The sequence below is a fragment of the Myodes glareolus genome, chromosome 19 (assembly GCF_982192425.1).
Source record: "Myodes glareolus chromosome 19, mMyoGla1.1, whole genome shotgun sequence".
NCBI classification, from domain to species: domain Eukaryota; kingdom Metazoa; phylum Chordata; class Mammalia; order Rodentia; family Cricetidae; genus Myodes; species Myodes glareolus.
This window is the reverse complement of record NC_142044.1, coordinates 7,677,954-7,703,737: the sequence shown is the minus strand read 5'-3', so window position 1 is coordinate 7,703,737 and position 25,784 is coordinate 7,677,954. Positions and strand designations below refer to the sequence as shown.

The following is a 25,784-nucleotide window of genomic DNA, read 5'->3' as shown; positions in this document are numbered from 1 at the left end:
TTGCTGTGCATTGTCATGTGGATGCTGGAAATCAAACCCAGGTCCTCTGGTAGAGCCGCCAATATTAACTACTAAGCCATCTTTGCAGGGCTCCAAAATTATTATATTATAGTAGACTATTATTTATGTCTTATCGCTTAAAAATGTAACATATTTTAAAGGATATAGTTATGCTTTTTCACATTCAGTTTTTGGAGTGACAACGAATAATCTGTTTAATAAGACAGACTAAAGTTCACAGAAATAAAAGAAAATTCCTAACGTCATGTTATAGGGAAAAGATACCTTGTATTTCACGTTTAAAATTAAAATTTGAAGTTAATATCATTGCAGTGGGAAAGGTATATGTTTCATGTGGAGGTCAGGGGCAGCTTACTTTCAGCAGTGGGTTCTCTTCTGCTATGGGTCTGGGGATTGAATTCTGGATGGTCAGGTTTGCCAGGCAAGTGTTTCTGCCTACCATCTCACTAGCCCACACCTGGAGTATAGACCAGGCACTATTTGACTGGTTAGCCAAGATAGCTGCCTCTTCTACGTTGCTTCTTACCAACGCACAGGCCTAACTGGGACTGGTAACACAGAAGAACCAGAAGGAAAAGGAAATGATCTTGGGAGCCTGGGGGGACAACCCCTTCTGACCACTTATTTTAACTGCTCTCCAACTAGGTATCTTGTTTTATGTGTATTTCTTGCTTTTTTAAAACTGAAAGCCCTAATATCTATATACTTCCTAACCCTAAAGTCCTCGTTTAAAACAAACAAACAAACAAAAAAACAGCAAAGGTATTTGTCATGACTCATACTTATTCTTAAGAAACTTGTTCAAGTCCCCTTGGGAGAGTAGTTTTAGTGAGCCTTATTTTGATTTTCAAAGCAAATATTGCTGAAGTTTTATAGAGCTGGGATTTAGGAGGGTGTAAAGTATAGAAACTGTAGAAGTCCTACTTAGTTTTTGTTAGAGAATATGCATACACACATTTCCCAAGCCCAACCCTGCAGAGAGTTTGCAAATACCAATGGTACTCTGTCTTAATTTAAAGAACAGAAATGGCATGATTAATGCTTCAATGGGAGCAATATATTAGTCACAAAAAGATATTTCAAATATACATTTGAGAAGCTAAATCACATGTGAACAAGATTAGGTACATAACTGTGCTCATCAGTCGTTTACTGATTGTTCCTTAGGAACCATAAATGAGTTCCCACTTCTATCAGCTATAGCAACAGTAACGGAATTGATACAGGCAATATCACACATAATGAATTGCTAGTAGGAGATCAGACATGTCCTGTGGAGAAAAAGGAAATTTAATGGGGAAATGGCAGGGTCTGAAGTCAAATGTGAGTTTAGATCTTTGCTTTAACACTTACAAGCAAGGTGACATTGGACAAGCCAGATGATCACTCAGAACCTTACTTGTTAAATGAAGATCAGAAATCGTGCCAACCAGAGTTTACTGTGTATGCAACATTAGTTGGCTCCAACTATATGCAATTTCTCTCCTGGTGTGGAAGGACTTTCTGTATATGTGTTGCTTTTATTGATTAATGAATAAAGAATCTACCTTGGCCTTGATGGGGTAGAATAGAGTTAGGTGGGGAAAACTAAACTGAATGCTGGGAGAAAGAAGGCAGAGTCAAGAGAAGACATGTCCGGCATTGTCCGCCAGATTGTTCCCTGGGCAGCAGAGGAGAGAGTGCCTGAACTGGCCTTGGTCCATAACCATACTGATGAATATTTTGCATATCACCATAGAACCTTCATCTGGCGATGGATGGAGATAGAGACAGAGACCCACATTGGAACACTGGACTTAACTCCCTAGGTCCAAATGAGAAGCAGATGGAGGGAGAACGTGAGCAAGGAAGGCAGGATCAGAGGGAACCCTCATCCGACGACAGATGGAGATAGAGACGGAGACCCACATTGGAGCACTGGACTGAGCCCCCAAGGTCCAAATGAGGAGCAGAAGGAGGGAGAACATGAAAAAGGATGTCAGGACCGCGAGGAGTGCGTTCACCCACTGATACATGGGGACTGATCTAATGAGAGTTCACCAAGGCCAGCTGGACTGGGACTGAACGAGCATGTGATCAAACCGAATTCTCTGAATTTGGCTGACATGGGGGCTGACTGAGAAGCCATTGACAATGGCACTGGGACTTGTTTCGTCTGCATGTACTGGCTTTTTGGGATCCTAGTCTGTTTGGATTCTCACCTTCCTAGACCTGGAGGGAGGGGGGAGGATCTTGAACTTCCCACAGGGCAGGAAACCCTGACTGCTCTTAGGACTGGAGAGGGAGGAGGAGGGGGATTGGGGGGAATGGGAGGGGATTGGGAGGAGGGGAGAAAGTGGAAATTTTTATAAATAAATAAATAAGTAAATAAAAAAAAAGAATTAATAGTGGTGACCAGGCCATCTGAACCTCTCTATCCCACAGGCCCATGAAGACCATTTCTTCACAATTTCCTTTTTTTTTTTTTAAAGATTTATTTATTTATTATGTATACAGTATTCTCAGTGCTCTGCCTGCAGGCCAGAAGAGGGCACCATATCTCATTACAGATGATTGTGAGCCACCATGTGGTTGCTGGGAATTGAACTCAGGACCTTTGGAAGAGCAGACGGTGCTCTTAACCTCTGAGCCATCTCTCCACCCTTTCTTCACTTCTAACACACAGCTCTTACGTTCACACAGGGAATCTACTCACGGGTGAAATGTTTACACTGGCATATGCCTTGATAGAATCCCAGATGTCACAGATAAGGAGGAAGGACGTGTTATCCCACCCATTTCTCTCTTTCTTCTCCTACCCAGCTCTTTCCATCCTCAGTTCCTATCTTCTCAGTCCTGCTCTGAGCTTCCCCTCCATTCTGGATGCAGAGGAATTGTTTTGCTATGGATGTTTTTACATCATGTAATGATATGGGAAACAATGACAGTAAGTTTTATGTCGTTGAATACTCAAGATGTCTGAGCAAAGATGCTTGGCTACCTGCATCAATGGGTAACAGAGCCGAGATCACAGGAGAGATACAGACATTTGTCTCTGGAGGATGTGTGTTGACGTCTTTAAAAAGCTAAATCCTGAGCTGTCCTGTGTGTCTTCCAAAGGACCCTTTCCCAGACGAGGTTCACTAACACATTATGGACAATGGTTTCTCTCTGTGCCTTGAGGGAAGTTGGAAACCTCTAATACAAATGTTCAGATTTATAACATCGGCATTCAAAATGCCTGCCTTCTCCACACACTGCTGAGAAGGGGACTCTGGAAAGGATGGCCAGATGCTGCCATTGTCCTGAATAATAAGTTTTATTCACAGGCCTCGTTCTTACTTTCTGGACAAAATGAATCCAGAGACATATCAACAATGTACCAGTCATGCTTTCCCTAGACTTAGACTATTCATTATTATAGACTTACTGAATAGTCAAGACTCATGGACCCTTCTCCATTTGCATTCTCTAACTTTAATATCGGCAACTTGTTAGACACTTACTGCAAGATTCAGTATTTAATGATTTCAATGCACTATCCTATCTTGTTCTCTGATGAATGAATTTGACCAGTGTAATTTGTGACTACCACCGCTAAGGCACCCAGCAAATTTCTAAGTGCTGATGATATATTCTTCTTGATGTCAGATTTTTCTCGACAGAGTTCTTATTCTAGAATACTTGAGCCATATATGGAGATGACATCAGAAGAGAAGGTGATGCTGTCTCTCTTACTTCTGATGAATAATCTGTTCTCTTCACACAATTTTCATAAAACAACTTTGTTCTCTAACCCTATGATGTCAAGGCCCCATCATGATCAACTCTTGTGAGTGATACAGTGCCATGTATTTCTTAAGTGGCCAATAGAGAGTAAGAATAGAAAAAAATTATTGGGTCATATAGCAGGAGGAAAATAAGAAAGATGGTCTCCACTTTGGATCATTCCCAGCTTCAAGTCAACCTGTTGACTTTCTGTTCCCATCAAGTAAGAACCCTAGAAATCCTCTGAGACAACCAAAAGCTCAACCCCAGCAGAACAAGCGGACTCACAAGACAGCTTGGGTTGAATGTGCACAATCAGATGTCAATCCTATGGTAAGTAAGGCAGGTGCTGCTTTGTGGGTCTTGAATTCTTCTGGGCCCAATAAAGAAAAGGGAACAGACAGAAGGGCAATTATAAACAACTCTTTAAGGTCTTTATAACTTGGACAGCAAAGAAAATTTTCTGTGTTTTATTAAATTGAATTGAACTCTATACATACCTAATAAGTTTAAAATAAAAGATACCATGAACTTTCCTAGTCAAGGAGAAAATAGAACAATAGAAACTAAGTGCAGCGTGGGATCTGGATATGACCCTGGAACCCCAGAGGATTCTGGGTAACAAGTATGGAAACTGTGGTAAAATCATGTTGTGTTATTAACCTTTCTAGCACTGCCCCTATTAAGCTATCCTCCATGTATTTGCTCTTTAATTTTGCTAATATTTATAACAAATGGGGAGCTTATAAATTCAACATATGTTAGTTCCAAAGTCCCATTCCTTCCATACTAATTTATGCATTTTTACCCTTTCTGTACAGACAGAGATGCTCATTAATTTTATTAAGGAAAGCATATATTTTCCATTGAAGAATTTAGTCGTCATTGTTTACAGCACTTGAACCGAGAAATCACTGCTTTAACGAGAACATTTCCCCTTTACATCCCTAGCTCGTCATCTCTCTGGGACCACATTGCCTCTCTCTCACTTCAGGTGCTCATCATTCTTCATTAGAATGATTTTGGCACATTGCCTTTCCATTAATACCTGCTGCATACTTTCTGTGTGTCAAGTACTAGTGATTAATTTAATTCATTCTATTATCCAAACCCTCTTACGTACCTGAGTGGCAAAGGAGACTATCTTCTAGTTTCTTAAGGACATTAGATGTCAGGAAGGTCACATGATTTCTCCAGTGTCACAGAAAGACTACAAACCAAGCCTAAGTATATATTATTCTAGAATCGAATCTCATAAACAATATGTTACTCAACATCTTTTATCCTTTACTCTATGTGTTGGCAATATTCTTTTCTATATAAGCACAGACATACCCACTCACCCTTCAGGTGATACTGGAAACAGCTCCTTACAAAGCAAATTTATCAAGACACTTTCCTAAGTAAAACCCCTTCCCAAGCTCCCAAAGTGCCAAAGTTATTCTGAAGTCTAAAGTAGCGCACACAAGTCCACACCGGACTGCTCCTCTCTTTGGAGCTGCCACTGCAACAATTGATAATAATAGGCAATCCGCCATCTTTAAAAACCACTGCTGAATTGAGGCTTAAATATGTTTATATAGAGACAAAATCGAAAATAAACATGAGAATTTAGAGATGGGGCATCATTGTCTATGCTCCTCTCTACCTTATGGAACGCATCTAGTAGTCTATCCCAATATTAGTCCCCATGACACACTGGTTTCAAAAGTGTTTCTCAAATTTAAAAGGTCAAAAATTTGAGGGCTTTTTAGGGTGTTTTGGTTTTTGACAGTGCTTGCTACGTTACCAAGACTAGCCTTGAACTCTCAACTAAGGTCTCTCAGCCTTGGAAGTACAGAATCACAAGGGTGTGTCACCACACTCAGCTTGGAGAGTTGTTAAAACAGGCTGTAATGTGTCCAGGTAGCATACCTGGCACCTCGCTCTTACAGCGCATGTTACAGTGTGCTCTTGACTCTACTGAAATAACACTTGAAAAGACCTCGAGATGCAAATGACGGAACCTGTTTTGAACGCATTTGTAAGATGCTCTAAAAATATAGTTACAAAGTTCAACTCTGAGAACACTTAAGATATTTTATCTCCAATACAGTAACAGCGATGTGTTTTGCTCTTATAGATCAAGGAACTGTGAGAGGAAATCAATGGCTCCTCTACCAATATGTATTAAAATTTAAGCAACAAAATAAATTCCCCAAATCTGTGTAGCAAACAGGAATACTGAAGTGCAGCAAGCCAGAGACCCTACATAAATTTACTCCCATACTGATGCAGTGCTAGCCATACACACAACACACTGTGTTTTTTAATATTTTTAGGAAGACACTTATAAACTAGATGCATGGTATATGTATGTTTTTATGGTCAGTTAAAATACATTTAAATTAAATTAAAGTGGAAGGAACTTAAAAAAAGAATCAGAATTTTAGGAATTCTAGGAACTCAAATGGCCATAGCATCATTTCAAATTTCTCACCGGAGAACTGGGTGCAAACCGTCCTCCCTGCTTGCTCGACGATGACTTCTCACTGATGAAACTCACGCTGTGACCAGATTCTCAACATGCCAGATATTCTGTTTTCTTTCTTCCTATTTATTTTGTTCAACCTAGAATGTCTATAAGCACAAATAAAAGCCATACAAAGCCATAAAATAAAGACGCATGTGGAATTTACAGGAGAGGCTTCCCAAATAAATGGTCAAAGAGAACTAAGAGAAATAGGATGCCAAGCTTTGACTATGGCTTGGCCACAGTCATTTTGGCTGTGACTATGAAGAAAGTAGAGCGTTTATCATTGAAGGAGCAGTCATATAAATGCCCGAAGATCTACCCACACAATAGGTAAATACTATTTCATTTAATCATTTTCAAACATATATGAGAACAGATCAGTAGAGAATATGACGTTAAACTCAACAGATAAGATTTTTGTTAGGCATTTTTGCTATAAAGCTGCTCTCTAAATCTTCAGATGAATAATCCAAAGTTATTAATTGTAGTAAAATTAGTTTCAAAACCTTGGAGAGGACTGGGCATATGGCTCAGCAAGTGAAAAGTACTTGTCCTCCAAACCTGAAAACCTGAGTTCAGTTCTCAGAACCCATGGTGGAGAGAGAGAACAGGATCTAGAAAGCTGTCTTCTAACCCCACACTTATATACACATACTAATAACAACTAATAAAATAAAACATTTTAAAAAATGTTGGAGGTTCATATCATACACCTTTAATCCAAGATCCTGTGAAGCAGAAGCAGCCAGATTTCTGTGAGTTCAAGGCTAGCCTGGTCTACATAGCAAGCTTCACATTAGCCCAGTCTACACAATGGCACTCGGTCTCAAAGGCAAATAAAACACTAAAACAGGTCATTTTTATTGTTAAAACAGACAAAAAGTTTTCAGGTGGACTGGGAGAGTCATCAGAACCTAATATTTTTATTTTTTATTGTTTTTTATTGAGCTATATATTTTTCTCTGCTCCCCTCCCTTCCTTCCCCCTCGCCTTCTACCCTCTACCATGATCCCCACACTCCCAATTTACTCAGGAGATCTTGTCTTTTTCTACTTCCCATGTAAATTAGATCATGTTTTGTGGTACAATATTGTACAGGTCATGTATTTCTACATTATATGGCAGCCAGACTCTCAAGCCATAGTTCGCTCCTGAGGTAGTCACACAGCCTTCCAGACAGGCTGCCTGCTACCCGAACAATAGGGTCAGAATATGCTGATATCACTCAGCTCCCTCCTTTGTAATCTGGAGGATGCCTGGAAAGAGATGCTAATTCAGCCTAAGTGACAGAGCAGGCATGGGTAGATGTGTGAACAGAACCACAGCCGTTCACCTGGTTACCTAGGAAACAGAATGCTAATGAATTTCCCCATCAGTTTATGTTTTGGTATATAAGGCTGTTTGGAGAATAAACGCAGAGCAATTTTCAGAATGTGAACTCAGGATTTAATGAAGGACCACTGAGAATCTCCCTCCCTATAAAGCCATGTGAGTTGTGTCTTTAACCCCACGCCTGCCCTCTGGTCCAGAGAAATAATTTATGGAACCATGACAATATGTATGTCTCTCTTAGTGTCCTCTTTGTTGTCTAGGTTCTATGGGCTTGTGAATTGTTTTTATCTGTTTTTATTTGCTTTACATCTAAAAGCCACTTATAAGTGAGTACATATGATAACTGTCTTCCTGAATCTGGGTTACCTCACTCAAAATGATGTTTTCTAGTTCTATTTATTTGCCTGAAAATTTCAAGCTGTCATTTTTTTCTGCTGTGTAGTACTCCATTGTGTAAGTGGACCACACTTTTTTTTATCCATTCTTTGGTTGAGGGGTATTTAGGTTGTTTCCAGGTTCTGGTTATTACAAATAATGCTGCTGTGAACACAGTGAAACATAATGTATTCAGATAGTAATTTTTTTATTGAAAAACTCACTGCTGCTGCTTATTATACAAATAAAAATCACACATATTGCACATGACTCAAACAAGCAGAAATATGAACAAACATAAAAATATTCCATTCTTCTTCCAATTCCCATTCCTTCCTTCAGCTGACTATAGCCAATTTTTATTTGTATTTTCAATTATCTTTTTTATCATCTATCTTTCTACCTACCTAACTACCTACTTACCTATTAAGATGTGTATATATATTTCAACTATTAAAATGGAACATTTTTCTCCCAAATGTCCTAGGTTTTCTATTTTTCTATGCTATATTATGGATTATAATTATGAACATGACAAAAATTTCATGGAAAAACATAAATACTAAAGTATTTTACACATAATGAAATATCTTTAGATATTATTTAGGAGATTTTTTTTTAAAGAAAACTGTAGCAGTTTGAGTGAGAATGACCCCCATAGGCTCATATAGTTGAATGTCTGGTTTCCATTTAGTGGAACTGCTTGAGAAGGACTAGGAGGTGTGGCCTTGCTAAAGTGGGTGTGGCACTGTGGAAGGAAGTGCATTGTGGTGGGGTGTGGGGGGTGGGCTCTGAGGTTTCAAGAGCCTACACTATGCCCAGTGTCTCTTTCTCTACTGCTCTAGTACTCTGCCTGTCTAGTTCCTGCCATGCTGACCATGGATGCCATGCTGACCACAGATGCCACAATGACCATAGATGCCATGATGACTATGAATACCATGATGACTATGGGTTCCACGATGACCATGGATGTCATGATGACCATGGACTCACTATCTGAAACTGTAAGCAAGCTACCAGTTAAGTGCTTTCTTTTATAAGAGTTGCCTTATAAACTCATCATGTCTCTTCACAGCAACAGAAAGTAAGACATAGTTTTCTTTTTGGAATATATATATATATATATATATATATATATATATATATATATACACAATACCTTGAAGTTTCTTTAAATCTATACTTAAAAAAAAACTAGTGTGCTAATTTTGATTCCTGTTACTATAATAAAATACCCCAATGTAAAGAAGCTTGGGAGAGAAAGGCATTATTTGGGTCACTGTGATGATACTTTGTGCTTTAACAAATGGAGTCAGCCACACTAGTTAGCCGTAGAAGCCAGGCAGTGGTGGCAAACACCTTTAATCCCAGCATACAGGAGGTGGAGCACAGAAGGGACATGGCTGAGTAGAGAGAGGAATATGAGGTGGGAGGAACAGGAGCTCATGATTCAGTCAGAGGTTCTGAAGAGATGACATTCAGTCTGAGGACTTGTAGAGACAGGACCACCCATTCAGTCTGAGGTGAGAACTGGTGACTGGCTGCTCTGCTTCTTTCAGCTGTCATCCCCTAATATCTGAGTCCGGGTTTTTATTATTAAGACCAATTAGAAATCGTGCTACATCATTACTCCAGGTTAAAGGGCATTATTGCACAGAAGTCAAGGCAGGAACTTGAAACTGCTAGTCACAACATACCCATAGTCACGAAAAGAGAGAAATGAATGAGCGCACATGGGCATCTTGTGCTCAGTCCCCTCACTACACATATATAATCCAGGACTTAACCTCAGAACATGGTATTATTCAAAATGGTAAATTCATCTCACCTCAATTAATGCAATTAAGACAATCCCCAAAGACATGCCAGCAGGTCAATCTGATCTAGATAATTCTTCATTCAAAGTCTTTATCAAGTTGACATTTCAAACTAACCATGACAAACAGAAATACTAGGAAAAATTGGAAATACTTCACTGCCCCAAATTGCCATGAATTCTGTTCTCAAGTGTTGAGAGGAATAAGCTTTTCTTGAGAGCTCATCATTTCCTCCGTGGCCACAGTTCAGTGAGAAAGAGCGTTCACGGAAGTGCTGTGGGTAGAAAGGACACATTCTGATGGCTGATGGTGTTGAAAGACCTACTTCAATAGGGACTTGGCAAATTTCAAACATAATCATGATTATTTTTCAACCATGAACAGTGCCTTTTTAATTATTCTACAATTTAAACCAACATAGGCTTAATTAGGCAGTTAGAAATCATTACATAAGTTGACAGGTATAATTTGTTTTTAATAAGTGATAAGACTATTATGCTCCAACTCACACACAAAGCCACTACAATTTGCTGACAGAAACCTCGGGATTATTGGCATTCTTTAATCCACTTATCACAGCTATGATTAAGCTGTGTTTCCTGATCCTAACTTGATTGCTTCTGACAGAGTACAATAACAGAACCCAGGCAAAAATGAAAAAAGCAAATCGACAGAACGTAGTGGTGGTCACACAAAAACAGGGTTGACAGGCTGACATAGTGAGCCATAAGTGCTGCCAATCTGCAGACAGCAAACCAACTCTTTTCATTCTTTACAGTACTTCTGCTACTCAGTGAATTTTAGTTATTAAAGTTACATAAGTGGTTAGTTTTTTTTAAAAAAAATCTGATTTCCTTTGAAAGAAGTAAAGCTTTCGTATTTATTCTAGAATTTAAAGGTGTCCTGGAGATTTTTCTTTGACTTTAGGACTTAAAGTGAATTTTAAACAGGTTAAATAAAAATTACTTAAAAGCCTAATCAAATGCTCCCCTTGTTACCAGGGAAATCAAGGTCCCCTCTTTGGGTTTGTAATCACATTAATAACAGAGTTTAGACTTGGCTAAAGAAGGAAGCTTAAGGACAGCTTTAATAGAGATTCAGAGACCAGCAGGTAATGGAAGTCAGCAAGCAGCTGTAGGGCACGCAAGCGGCTGTAGGGCATCCAAGCAGCTGTAGGGCACACCAGTGGCTGTAGGGCACACAAGCGACTGTAGGGCACACCAGCGGCCATAGGGCACACCAGCAGCTGTAGGGCACACACGTGGCTGTAGGACACACAAACGACCATAGGGCACCCAAGCAGCTGCACGGCACACATGCGGCCGTAAAGCACACACGCGGCCATAGGGCACACACGCGGCCATAGGGCACACACGCGGCCATAGGGCACACACGCGGCCATAGGGCACACACGTGGCCTTAGGGCACACAAGCAGCTGCACGATGGAAGGGAGTTCGCTTTAGCAAAACACTGAGAGAAAGCCCGGAGTGTCCATAGCAGGCCTGGACAATAGCAAAAGAAGAGGAGATAGAAGAAAAAGGAAAAGTTATAATTTTTAAATAATTCAGAAAAGCAAGCAGGCCATGGCAGTCCAGGGTTAAAGTTCTGCGGGGGACTGGACTTTGGGTGGTGTTCTTAGGAAGGGAGAGCATTACTTCATTCAGGAAATAGCTACTCCTCCTACTTCCTTGATATAGCTTTAGGTGAATCTGTCTTCCCTAGAGATGGTCTCTTGACCAGGTGATCGACAACTCTTATGGAGCAAACATTAGTGCAGAATGTTCTAATCTTCAGAGCAGATAGGAATGCCCTAACTTTACCCAAGGCAGGGGTAGAGTCTATTCTAACCAGAAAGAAAACTCTTCCTTAAAATATCCCCATAGAGCCCTGATACCCATTCTCAATGTCCTCCAAGGCTACTTTACCGCCTCCGGACAGACACACACTGACTTAAGAGCTCCTATATCGATCCTAGCATCTCTGTATTCTATAAATGAACAAGAACACCAGCACAGCTTGGAGCTGCTATAACATGAATTTCCACCATCTTACAAACCTGACTTGCCTACTTTTACATATGTATACTCTCTGAAATTTGTGAAAAGCTTAGGTACTTTCAGGGAATTCTGACTTCTATGGATGATAAATAACTTCAGTCATGAAATAATTTCCTCTAACTTTCCTGTGACCTATAAAACACAAGATGTCATCAGACTGTCAGAACCAACTTCAGCTCAAAACAAAGTCATTTTTTCTCAGCAACATAATTTAATTGGAACCCTCAGAGCAGCTATCTTTTTTCAGTTTCTGTGCTCCAAGACAGTGACCCGTCTGCCAAGATGGTTCTGCTGACTAAATTGCAGGGACTTTGAGCCCTACATGAAGAATCTTCCAGCCTGGAGACAAAGTTCCAGTTCACTGGTGACCTAATTTTAGTCTGCAGTGTGTGTTACCTACAGCGCTAAAAATTTTTCTTTTTCTTTTTTATTTTTTTATAAAACATCCTCTTACATTATTTTCTGAATAGAGTTGATATTTTTGTTCTTATAATTAAAATGTCTGGCTTTAAAATCAGAAGCATCCTAAGAATGGGATGTTATGTTTAAATGTCTGCTATACTGTAATTAAAAGGCAGATACATACGCGCCTTGATATTCCCCTTTTAGGATTGCCAAGCTAGTGATTACTGCTTTCATTTTGCCAACTACCAAGAACTCCCAGCATCTCCTGGTTCTGCAGAGCCTCTTCTCAGAGTGTGACCAGATTAGAGAGAGTGAAACACACACTTGCATTCTACTGGCCTTCATTGTGTTGGGACTATTGAAGGCATTCTAACCTGAAGGCAGGGGAAAGAACAAGAATTGAGACTTTCACAGGTTGGTACAGTATAAAAAAGGATAATGCAGGGATTGTTTCCTGGCTTAATATTTGGCAAATAAGGCAGACTGAAAGAAATAAATCTTATAAAATATCATCTACTCAATGAATATACTAAGTCATGACTATATAAAAGGCATCTTATTTTAACATGAATAGTGAAGGAAAGGAAAGAGGAAAGAAGAGAAGAAAAGAAAAGCAGAAGGAATGAGATAGAGAAGGAGACACAGAGAGGGTAGCAATAAGAGAAGAAATAATGGAGAAAAAAGGACACTTCAATTAAAGAAGCCTGGATTCATTGATTACCAGCGCTCTCTCTCTCTCTCTCTCTCTCTCTCTCTCTCTCTCTCTCTCTCTCTCTGCCTCTCTCTCTGTGTCTCTATCTCTCTCACTGTATGTGTGATGTGTGTTTGAGTATATGCTGGTATATAAATATTTGTGGGTATACAGGCACATATGTGGGGGCAGGCAGGAAATTAACCTCAGATATCATTCCCAAGATGTCCTTTGCCATGTTTTTGTTTTGTTTTGTTTTGAGACAGAGTCATTTCATGACAATTTGGATAGATTGGCTGGGACATACCCCCAAGGATCCTGTGTCTTTGCTTCCCCAGCACTAGAATTACAAACACATAACACCTTACCTTGGTTTTTACATGGGTGATGGAGAGCTGGGGTCCTTCTACTTGTGATCACACTACAAACCGAGTCACCCCCTTAGCCTGCTGGTGTCCTTGCTTTAATATCTCTTTTAGCATCAGTGGTGAGGACCAGCACTTGAGAAACTGCCCAACGAGATCTGTCGTTACACAATTTTATTTTTAGTTTTGAGACAGGAGCTTGATCTGAAAACATGTCAAATGTGGGCTGTTTACCATTGGACCGTCTACCCAGATTCTTCCTTCATGCTCCATATACTCTATGATCATGAATAAGTACTCAACTCTTAAGGATGGAACCCTGGAGAATGCCATGGAATAGAGTGGAGATGGAATAGTTTGTTTCCCTTTAGAAGGATCATAGTCATTTAGTGAAGGAAAAGAATAGCAGTTAGATGCTTCCCATACGGACAGCATCTGTTAAATCCTTTAAAACCTGTTCACATTAATCAACCTTGCAGAAAGTACAGCCAGGTACATGGGAAGTTTAGACTAAATCCTCAAAGCTGTCCGGAAGCTAAAAGAGAAGAAGACAGTAGGATGCTAACTGGAGGAAACTAAACAGCAGGCCCACAATACAGATAACATGGTGGCATTTGGGAGATGCTATTCTATAAGGTACTTGCCAGGCCTGGATTTCAGGGCCGGAATCTGTAATGAAGGCGTAAAGTAGGTAGAGCCAGGACATAAAAGTTCTATAGAATTATCAACTTCATCTTGTTAGGAATGAGAGGCACTGAATGATTTTCAGCAGGGTAAAAAGGTACAAAACCTGCATAGATCAAGTTAGGAAGCTTGCCTCAGGAGGGCAGGGCCATGGCACCTCCATTAGGCTACACCCTTAATTCTTGCAACAAGTGCACTAGCATTTATTGAGAATGTGTAAGTTCTAGACACTATTATAAGCATATCATACAGAATACTTTATACCGCAAAATAACCCTTTCAGTAGTATCAAATTTATTTCCTTTTCTAAGAGAAGACATTGAGTTTGGAGACCCTAACTGCCCTATTTATTGTCATTTAGACAGGATAAGTGAGGTCGTCAAACTTAAATATGGATTTGGGAGTGATGTGTGATTTCCCTCTGTATGCCATGAATATGTTTTATTACCATTGGTTATTAAAGAATCTGTTTGGCCACTGACTTAGTAGAGTAAAGCCAGGTGGGAAATCGTAACAGAGATATACACAGAAAGTAGCCAGAATCAGAGAGACACCACGTAGCTGCTGAAGGAGGCTGACACCCTGGAAACTTACCAGTAAACCATAAGCCTAGTGGTAAAACATAAAATGATAGGAATGGGTTAATTTAAGATGTAAGAGTTAGTTAATAAGAAGACTGATCTAATAGGCCAAGCAGTGCTATAATTAATATAGTTTCTGTGTAATTTGTGGGTCTGGTCAGCTGGGAAACAAATGAGCAGTCTCGGTCTACATGGAAGGTCAAATTCTTCTTCAGTAATTTGACTACTTTTGTGAGCAGAAAAAAAAAAGCAATAAAGAAACAAAGAAACAAAAACCACTGAACAACCACACATCAGCTATCAACTGATGAGGTCATGTTGAATGTCTGTTAAGTTTGTTTCCTTTCTACAGAGGCAAGGTGACATCTATGCTACACTAACCAGACCAAAGCTATATGTGGGAAAAAAATCCCTATAGCACATTCTGGAATTTGTTATATTATCTCGGATCTTTAATTTCACTATTCCCCAACTGAACGCATGTGCCTTGGTCTTTCATTGGTAGAAATGAGGACTAGCCTAGCGTTTCCCTGAAAACAATACTGGGAGCTTGGAGGTCCAATTGACATTCATTCTTTTCTTTTCATGCTGCAAGTATTAATTCCATTAATCTTTTTATAAATTAATTTTATTGAAAAGAAAATAAAAGACCAACTGTGGAAAAACCCATTATTAATACATCCAGTACCCAGTAATTGAAACAAGTCTAATTGATTTCTATTAGTTTCTATGAGAACTGAGATAATGTATCTGCTAGATTGTTCATAACAATTACACAGTATTTAAACACATTTTTATGAATGACCTATCAACTTTCTTCAGTAGTCTGCTTTATTGTTTTTTTTTAAAGCTATCACCCCTTGACTATGTGCTAAGATCTGATCCTACTTTCATTGCGCATCTGCCTTGCTGAAATAAGAGCATACGGCAGTGAACTGGACCTTGTTTACTTGTATATTCCCAGCACTTGGATATGGCTTGGAGTATACCAGACATTCAGTATATTCTTAATGAATTAATAAATTAATAGATTCATAAGCAAATAGACTTAAATAGAAAGGTTTGAGTTTTGTATGCATTCCCCAGATAAAACAAAAATTAATTTCTCTTACCGTAACTGGAAAGGCTGAGCCCACAGAACATTGAATGATTGGTCATAAGTGATATCTAAGCAGGATAAGGTAGTAGAGGGAGATGAACTAAGACAGAAGGCAAAACCTGATTCCTGAGAAGAAACAGCTCATACTACGGGGTGGGTCAGCTACCTGTCCTACATGGCAAGGTGAAGTTGGGAGGACAGATTCTCAGATGCAGCAAGTTCAGATGCACAACCCCAACATGTGTCCGCCAAGGAGCCTCCTCGCTGGACAGGAGCTGTGGTCTATGATGTTCTGTTGTTTCTTTTTCCTACCCTGTGAGTTGCAGGTAGTATTTACATAGCATAAGCAAAAGTAGGGGATCTGTGCTCTCCTGGCTATTTATATAGTTATAAAATTTGCATCATCTCATCCAGGTCTCTCTGAGGCAGGATTCCTCACCTTCTACTGCCTTCTTGCCTCCCAAGCTCTTCATTAAGCAGTATTATTAATAGATCACCACTGCTTCCTCTCTATTGAGAAGGGTGAGAGTCACACAGGAACTTTTTCCTACATCCCCTGGTCTACCCCAACATTGACTTAGCCTTTAAAGATGTCTGTACACTCTCTTCTCATAGGGACTGAGGCCTAGTATAGAGGCAGATATAGCCAACAAGAAGGTAAGAGCAACAGGTAATTATGGAAGCCAAGAGGGAGAAGTCAGTGGAGTTTTTATTTGTGGAACCAGTAAAGAACCTCTGCATGTCTTTACAAACTGATGTGATTTCTCCAGTTGGCGGACAGGGACTGCTTGTTCATTTCCTGGCTTCCCAAACCCGAAATAATCACACAGAACCTATATTAATTACAATACTATTTGGCTAATAGCTTAAGCATATTTCTAGCTAGCTCTTACATCTTAAACTAACCCATTTCTATTAATCTGTGCATCACTACGAGACCGTGACCTACCAGAAAGGTTCTGGCATCTGTCTCCTCTGGTGGCTACATGGCGTCTCTCTGATTCCACCTACTTCCTCCCAGCATTCAGTTTAGTTTTCCTGCCTAGTTCTATCAAAGGCCAAAGTAACTTTCTTATTCATTAATCAACAAAAGCACCACATATACAGAAGGAAATCCCATATCACTCCAATTTAAAAATTTCACTGCTCTCTAAGCCAGTCTCCTCCTCTGTCCACTCCTGCCCACTTACTAGTACATTCTGCCTCGGCAAGGCCTTGAAGAGATTCTTGCACTCTACTCCCCACCATTCACTGAAATCAGCCACTCCTTTCCCACATCCATGGAGGACCATGACTCAGGAGAAAGCAGGGCTGGTTCTGGCTTTTGCTCTGTTCTGCGAAGTGTCTCTTGTGAAGCTTCTACACAGCAGGTACTGATCAGAACCAGTCAATGTTGTGTCTCACTGACTAACTGATAGCAGACATATCTATCTAAGAGCTGCCCTGATTCCTGACTGTGGGGAAAACACACCAGACCTTTCTGCAATGTCCACAGAAGTTGAGAATAATGTATGAGTTCTAAATCTCCATCCCAAAGGAACAAATACATCAGTGTTATCTGAGCCCCAGAAGGAATAATAATTCATTTTTGGATTTGGTATACACAGTTTTTTTTTCATTACCTTTATGCCAAATCTGAAAAGATGCCAGAAGTCTAGACATATAATTCTCTGAATTGAGAGCAGTAGAATAAGTGGAGATTTCAAATAAGCTTACAGTTTGTTTCACATTCTGTAAGCAGAGGTTATGGTTTCAAAGAATGCATGTGTTAAGTATACACTGTTAACCTTTGGTAAATTGTGGAATATTTCTTTACGCCGTGTGAAGATGTATCACTGTGATTGGTTTAATAAAAAGCTAAATAGTCTGTAGTTAGGCAGGAGGTGCAACATACAGCAGGAACTTCTAGACAGAGAAAGCTCTGGGAAGAAGGAAGGCAGAGTCATCAGCCAGATGAAGGGAGAGAGCAAGGCATGCAGGAGAAGAGGTAAAAGCCACGAGTCACGTGGCAACATGTAGATAAATGGAAATGGGTTAAGTCATAAGACCTAGTGGGACAAGCCTAATCTATAGTTTAGTTTTCCTCATTTATAATAAGTCTCCATGTCTTTTTTTTGTGTGAGTTGGAGGCCTAAAGAAAAATCCATCTACAGTATATTGTTGAACACAAACAAAATTTGAAACAGGAAAAAATTTCTCTCTCTTTTCTGGTATTTATCCATTAAAGCTAATCCACTAAGGTAATGCTCTTATTATTCTAGTTCTAATTAACAATTCTATCTTTAAAAAAGAATAGTTTTAGGCATTGAAGGTTCTATAAGCAGTACAATGATTTTGATTTTTTTCAAACATTGGGACATAAATAGTCATTAGCAGGTTATGAAATTAATTTAGTGAATTGAAATTCTATTTTAAAAAAATAGAATGGAATAAAAACATCAAAAGGGACCTCAACGGAAGTACCTTCAGGGAATTTTGCTTGAGCTGAGTTGGTATTTCAGTGTGTATTCACCAGAGATGAGTACAATTGGTCAGACAGGGGGCTCTGTAGATCCCCACGCCCGTAGCAACCCACCTGCATGGTGCTCAGCACCGTGACTGGGATAATTAGTCCCTTTTTAGTGAGGTTATGCAGACAGAACATTGGTAGGCTTGATTGATTTCCTGTGTCCTTTAAGGATAGAGAATGTTCTGGGTTGGCTATGTAAAAGGAAGTCAGGAGTTCCGGAGAACCAGACACTGAGTGACCTGCACAGAGACGAGATTTACTTGGCAAAGGAGGCAAGCGGCGTCTTGGATTCAAGAGGGTGCCCTGAATGACAACCAGCAAGGAACGTGAAGCCAGAGGGCTACAGTGGCATGGATTTGAATCCCACCCATAGGAAGACTCTTAAAGGCACCTCTTTCCCTAACCAAACCATGTGAGCCCTCAGCCTAGTCAATATGTTTATTTCAGCCCCACGAGACTCTAAAGGAAACCACAGCTGTGGTTTGGACTCAAACTCCTAAACCCCGAGCTAAAAATGCAGAGACCCTCCTTTTGCTGAACTTGAATGAAACAGTCAAATCATATGTTCAGGATTGACCTGGGTGACAAAGGTCGAAAGAAAAAGCTCTTATCTGAGACACTGTACTGAGGGAGTGACTTCGTTTTACCTTCTAAAAGTTCAAATAAAGATTCAGATGTTTCATATAGACAGAGAGTAGCTTTCCCTCTGCCTATTTTAAGTAAGTGAATTTTAATTATACCTATTCAAAGACTGGTTATTCCATAAAAAGTGAGTTGATGTGGTACTAAGTTTTGATACAATGTTACTTTTAGCGAGCATTGTTTATTACGACTAATTAAGGGCATAAAACAGGCATGTGTACAAAGCGGACACATTGTATTTCCTGAGGTTTTTCTCCCTAGGAAAACTTGTGAAAGGAAACTGAGACCAAAAATCAATTTCTAGGGGAGTTACTTCCACCCCTCGTTAACCTAAAGTGGGATTTCAAATAGTTTCAGCTCTTGTTGAAATGAGAGTCTTTCTTGACTTAAATACAGCAACTGGAACATTTTGCAGATCGCCAAATGTTCTTGATGTTTGCAAGATCAGCTTAGTTGTAGTACCGCACTGTGCCACCAGAGGGATCCCTGGGTTTTTAGTTGTGCAAAGCCTGACTTGAGACATTGAAGAACACCTTTCTAAGGGCAGATCGGTGGTGTACAGATTGATTAGTGTTCACTAATTATTTAGGACACTTTCTAAAATATCACTGCATTATGTCATCCCTAGCACTACCTAGGCCCACCCCTGTGAAGACAAAATATTAAGTGAATTTTGTTTGCAGCATCTGTCCTCTATGGTTCAGAGCTTCTTTTACTTCCTTTAGACACTATTCATCAGCTGTAAAGACGGAGTTTTTCTGAGGATCACGTGAGATAGGATGCAGGAGCTTCATTTATTCTGGAATATGAAATGACTAATACGTGGCACGATAGCTATTCACGGTTGTCAACCTGGTTACTTCTACAATTAACTCAAACCCAAGTGGCTGGTACACCTGTGAGGGATTTTTCTTGAATGAATCTTTAAAGATGGGAGGGTGTGTCTTAAATCCTGGTCTTTGGAGGTAGACAGATCCACCTTAAATCTGGGCCACAGCTTCTGGTGGCTGCCTACAAAAGGAGGACGGAAGAAAGGAACTTGTGATATTCGCCTGCTGCTCTCTCTCGAGCTGGCAAGTCCGTTCCTCCACTGGCTTTACAGCCTACTTCTCTGGGATTCTGGAGCCTGCTGAAGACCAGCTGAGACACCCAGCCTTGTAGACTGAGGAACTTCTGAATTCCTGGGCTTTCTTACAGTAAGACAATGATTATTGAACTAGTGGGGCCATAGCCTTTAAGCCACTAAATAAATCCCCTTTAATTATATATTCATGCTTTCTATTCTGTTCCCCCAAGAGAATCATAGCACACATGGAACTTTAAAATGCGGTTGTTTTGTGTTAGCACTATTTTTAGCAAGGGATACTGAAAGAGATTTGCTTATGAAAAATAACATTCAGCTACAGAGTCGATATATTTTAGCATTAAAAATAACGCTTTGAGGGCCAAATGAGAAAAGGTTATACAGACACGGTAAGTTTGAGGGTTCAAATATACCCCCTAATGTAGCAAGTACATGTCACTAATATGGATAATAAATCAAACTGTTGCAAATTCATTTATTAAAAATTGCTATGAGGCTGGGGAGACGGCTGGGGTGCATGACATGCTTGCAGCACAAGCATGAGAGCTCAGATCCCAACACCTACACAAAACCACATGTAGCAGCACATGCCTGAAACACCAGTGCTTAGGGGACTGGGGATAAACAGGTCCTGGGGAAATGCTGAGTAGCCAGTCTTGCTGAGACTCCATTTCAAAAGGTAGCAGGAAAGAAAGATATTTGAAATCAACTTCTGGATTGCCGTATACACACAGAGGTAAGTGCACCTAATACACACATGCACAAGCATGTGCACATGCATATAAAAACACACGCAAGAGCACACAATACACGTATGCAAATGCATGTACACACAGGTAAAAGCACACAACACACACATGCACAAGCATATATACACTAAAGTAAGTGCACTCAATACACACAGGCACAAACATGTGCATACACAGATAAGTGTACACACATGCACAAGCATGTACATACACAAGTAAGTGCACACATACAGGTAGGTGTACCAGATATACTCATGCACAAGCATGTATACACACAGAGATGTGCACCCAATACACACATGCACAAGCATGTACACACACACATAAGTGTTCACACATGTACAAGCATGTACATACACAAGTAAGTGCACCCAATACACACATGCACAAGCATGTACACACGCAGGTAAGTGAACCCAATACACACATGCACAAGCATGTACACATGCAAGTAAGTATGTGTATGCACCAGATACACACATACACAGCATGTACACACACAGGGAAGTGCACCCAATACACACATGCACAAGCATGTACACACGCAGGCAAGTGAACCCAATACACACATGCACAAGCATGTACACACGCAGGTAAGTGAACCCAATACACACATGCACAAGCATGTACACAAATAACATGATACACACAGAGATAAATACACCCAGTAAACATGCACAGGCATCCATGTACACAATATAAAAATAATCCACAGCTGTTTTCTGTGTTTATACTCAAATTTTTAGACTTGTGTTTTCCATAGTCTTGGCTTTTTATTCACTATGGTCAAATTTTTTAGTATCTCTCCCTTGTTTTATTTAGAAGGAATATTGGGTTTGTGAGATAAATTTTATTTCCTGGGGGCAAAACATTCCCTCTTCCTAACCAGTTCATAAATCAGGAAAGTATAGAAGGTTGCTCAGGTGATGAAGAGCAGGGGGTAAGGATCTTGGCAAACAGGCAGTGACATAAGCCTTATGGGCTTTTTGGGTTGATTGATTTTTGGAACTAGGCGGACACGAGTTTGAAAGTGGAAATATGTACCTGTCTGTACTGTCTTACATCAATCAAAAGTACTTGATGATAGATACCCACAAGAACACCGTGCTTGCTCCCTGTTAAGAAACAGCCTTGGAAACCTTCACCAGAACAGAGGGAGGAGAGAGAGGAGGATGACTTGAAGCGGAAGCAAGGGGAAGCCGCCTCGTCCGGCGGGTTCTAAAACAGCACCCAGCATGTCAAGCCTTCCCCGAGGCACATCAAGCTTGAAGGAAGCAATAGCTCAAAAGAAACCAGAACATGGCCTGGATTTTAGAACTAGAAACCTACTTTCCTGGTTGTAATGTATAGATATAAAGTCTGAAATACCTGAGAAAAAATATCGTTGTCTTCAGGCAAACTCTCATACTGAGGTTGTAGATACCAGAAATATTCAACTTCTTTAACAGCATTTTGATGAACTAAATGCCCAGTTCCTGCTATACAGGCTCAGTAATGACCAAATTCCTCTGAATGAAGGAGCATGCAGACCAAGCAGCCACTTCCTACTTCATCTCCCCGACTAATCATCACCTGCCATAAAGCATTATTTCAAATATACCTGAAATGCTGGCAACTGCTACTATTGAAAGACATGCTGGAAATACGGGTATACAAAAGTTTTCAGCTCAGCTCACCTAGTCCCATCATGTGACACTGGCCAGAAAAGCTCTAAATGCCTGAATACTATTCTGTCAGGGACATAGAAGGGATACCAACAAGGCCCTGTTCACAGCCCACAACTTCCCAATACGATTACGCCTGAGCTCCCTCTCTCGAAAGTTTGCAATGTAAGAAGTCCAAGCGGTCCTCCGGTGTAGCTTGTTCTTCCCCAGAATACAGTAACTTTCTCTCTTCTTAATGGTTAAGCTATAAGCTGACTTCAGCCACCAACTTTAAAACCTGACAGAACCGGGTCAGAGACTAAGAAGCCCAAAGGGGAAATGAAGCCAGCAACAGCAAACTACAGAAACAGCGTGGGCTGAGGCTAGAATAAAACCAGCAACACGTAAGGTAAAAGGCTGACATGAAATGTTTTTCTTGTGTTCAGATCTAGAGGGCCACCGGGCCCATTTTCTTACCAAACTGGGCTAAACGTTTTAGTAGTTTTCCATCTTCCATATTCTTGTCTAGATCATGTAAGAAAATATCCACGTAAGCTATCAGAAAGACACACAATTATGCAACAAGGCATCATTTAACTCTGCAGATCCTGCATCCGCAAAAGCTGCCCAATGGCGCTGGCTCACTTATGGGACAAGTGCACTCACCGATGGTGTAGAATCGCTTCAGCTCCGTCTTCCTGGAAGGGTGCTTCTGGGTGTTCGCCGAGTTGTTCTGCTCTTCTTCAATGACGGGGGTCTTGGGTGCAGGAGCCTTGCTGGCTTGTGGCGTTGGCTTCCCTGCACCTCCCAAAGGGTTGAACCCTGGTGCAGTAATATCCACGGACTGGGACTTTTTCTTCAACCTACAGGAGAAGAACACCAGACACTGTGAGTGTGGACTTAAGAGGCAGTTGCCTGTTTATCTCCATCTTGACCTTCTATTTTTAGCCACAGAGTTACATTTGACCTTAAACTAGAACCTGGTCTATTTAGAAGTTGGAAACCTTCTAACATTTTAAAATAATAAAGTTAAATAGGTTTTCAACTAATTAGAAAAAAAAATCTCTGTCCAATCATTTAGAAAGGCTTATTAGATGTATCAAAATGTAATGCGATGAAGGGATTCTATTATTTCCGTAATAGCCAACCAACATGTGACGGTCGGGTGAAAGTAATGCGTTGGATCCGATACTGATGGCCATGCTCACACCTGGAATGTCAGAAGCTAAGGCAGAGGATCCTGAGATCATTCAAAGGCCAGCTTGGAATTAAGTAGCAAGATACCGTCTCAACCCTGCATTTGATCAATTGCATTTACATCTAAAAGGAGTACTCTAGTTAGATTTAGTTAAAATAAGTAATTGCAGCTCAGCAAAATATAATAAAATGACTTTATTAGCTATTGCATTAATCCCTTTTCTTTTTGTTCTTTATGTGTCTGGAGTGTGTTTGTATGTGGGGTGTGTGTCTGTGTGTGTGTATTTGTGCAGGTATGTACCGGCATATGTGCACCCATGAACAACTGTATGGCAGGTTGATAAGCCGATCTTCCTTGGTTGTTCTATGTTACATGCTGTAAGACAGGATTCTTGCTGAACACAGAGCCCCATGGTTCAGTTGTTCTCCTTTCCCAGCTTGCCCCAGGGTTGCCCTGGGCCTGCCTTTCATCTTGTGGAATTATAGATGAGTCTCCATCCCCATTTGGGTTTTATGAGGGTTTGGAGAACTCTACTCTGGTCCTTACACTTGTATAGTGAGGGCACCCATCCCCTCCACTCTAACTACTAGTGATTTTTAGTTTAATCTGCCACATTACATTAAAGACAAAAATGATAGCATTCATGCCATTTCTTCACACATGCCCAGTAACCATCAACGGTTGCCTCACGTCTACATTTTCAGGAGAAGACAAGGCTCAACGTGAAAAGTCAAAGGCTATCACAAGTTTTTTTCTACTCATGTACAGTTGGGGTTGTACAGGTTACTGGCAAATGAATTAAATCCAAACAGTCATATATTTTAAGGTACACAGCTGATATGATCAGGTCTGAAGCCCAGGTTATGATTGGGCCTTGGTACTTCTGAATGCAATCGTGCCATTTAAAAAATACTTAGTACCCTATAGGAAGTCACATCATTGTCTTCATTATAATTATCAAACCTAAAATTTTGTAATTCACCCCCCTCCCACATCCATCATTTATTTAGGGTTTTCCAGAACCCTGAGTTCTAGTTAATGCCCTACTGTGAGACCTGCTTAGTGCTGGCGATTTAGTTTAAAGATGGCCTCCAATGACACAGGTCAGAGTAGCTTCCTGCCATATAGCAAAAAGGTTCAGTCATAATTTGCCTTCAGTAAGCGTCTACTGAATTAAATGCACTAGAACAAAAACCCTTAAAGAGGAACATGTTCTATTAGTAGAATTTCACTAATGAAAGCTGCATAATAAACTTTAGCTGGTTATTTATCACAGATATGATTATTATTCCATTTTCATACCTCCTTTGCTATTTTAATACCCACAAAAATATTTTACCCAAATCACGCACAAATAGACTTGCTCAGCAACATTATTCCTGAGACGCACAGAATGAAATCACAGTGCATTCAGAACACATTCAGGACACTGGCTAAATTGTAAAACACTTGCAACCATGGAGATGAGACGTAACTGAAGTCTCATGCCTCGGTGGGAGGACAGCCTGTCAAGATCACATTGGAAAACTGTCTCTCCATGTCTCCTAGGGCCCGAGGTATATGCCTTTATATGTTAACTAGAAGTCAAGTCTAAGAATATTCACACCAGCACGCTTTATAATACAGAGAAACTGAAGGTGCCATTGAAGCGTGTCAATGATAAAATGGAATTTTACATAGCAATGGGAACAGGGATGTGTGGCTATTGTACGATTCCATTTACATAAGAGTCAAAAACAGGCGAAATGCGTGCAGGCCCAGGAAGCGGGCAGGCTGACTGCAGGTCTTCCCTCTCCTGCTCCTCCAGATCCTGCAATGCGCCCCTCCCCCAGTCGTTCATTTAACCTGCTCTGCAATAGAACACCTGTTGCAGTCTCTCTGCCTCCCTCACACCCTTTCTCCTGGAGATTCTAAAGATCTTCCCCTCCCCCTCAATGCTTTAGCTCCCACCTCCAGCAGGCTCTCCCAGCTACAGCCAGGTCATTCTGAGCAGGGAAGCGGGTAGGCTAACTGCAGGACTTAACGACCACTCCTCAAAGTGTAGTCCCTCGGTTTTATCACTAGTTCTAGAGCAGACATTCTGCTGTGACCTCATTCTCTGACCCCAAACCCCAGGGGACTAATTAAGCAGACCCTGGTGGACCTTTCTGCTTTCCTTCTTCCTGGAACTCCCTCAGCCATGTCCCCAGCCACATTTCCAGCACCATCCTAACTGTTGACTCCTAATGTTATGCCCAAATCTGCAAAGTCCCTGCAAAAGCCAACA

The 25,784-nt window shown here is 40.5% G+C and overlaps 1 protein-coding gene across 2 annotated transcripts in view; it reads right to left on the bottom strand.

Annotated features, from left to right (window-relative positions):
- Oxr1 (oxidation resistance 1) overlaps positions 1-25,784 on the bottom strand; it is a 375,562-nt gene that overhangs the window by 172,914 nt on the left and 176,864 nt on the right. For both annotated transcript variants that reach the window (XM_085679009.2, XM_087898764.1), the window contains one exon: positions 22,987-23,183. In XM_085679009.2, the coding sequence (XP_085535135.1) occupies positions 22,987-23,183 (197 nt within the window). The remainder of the gene's footprint in view (positions 1-22,986; positions 23,184-25,784) is intronic.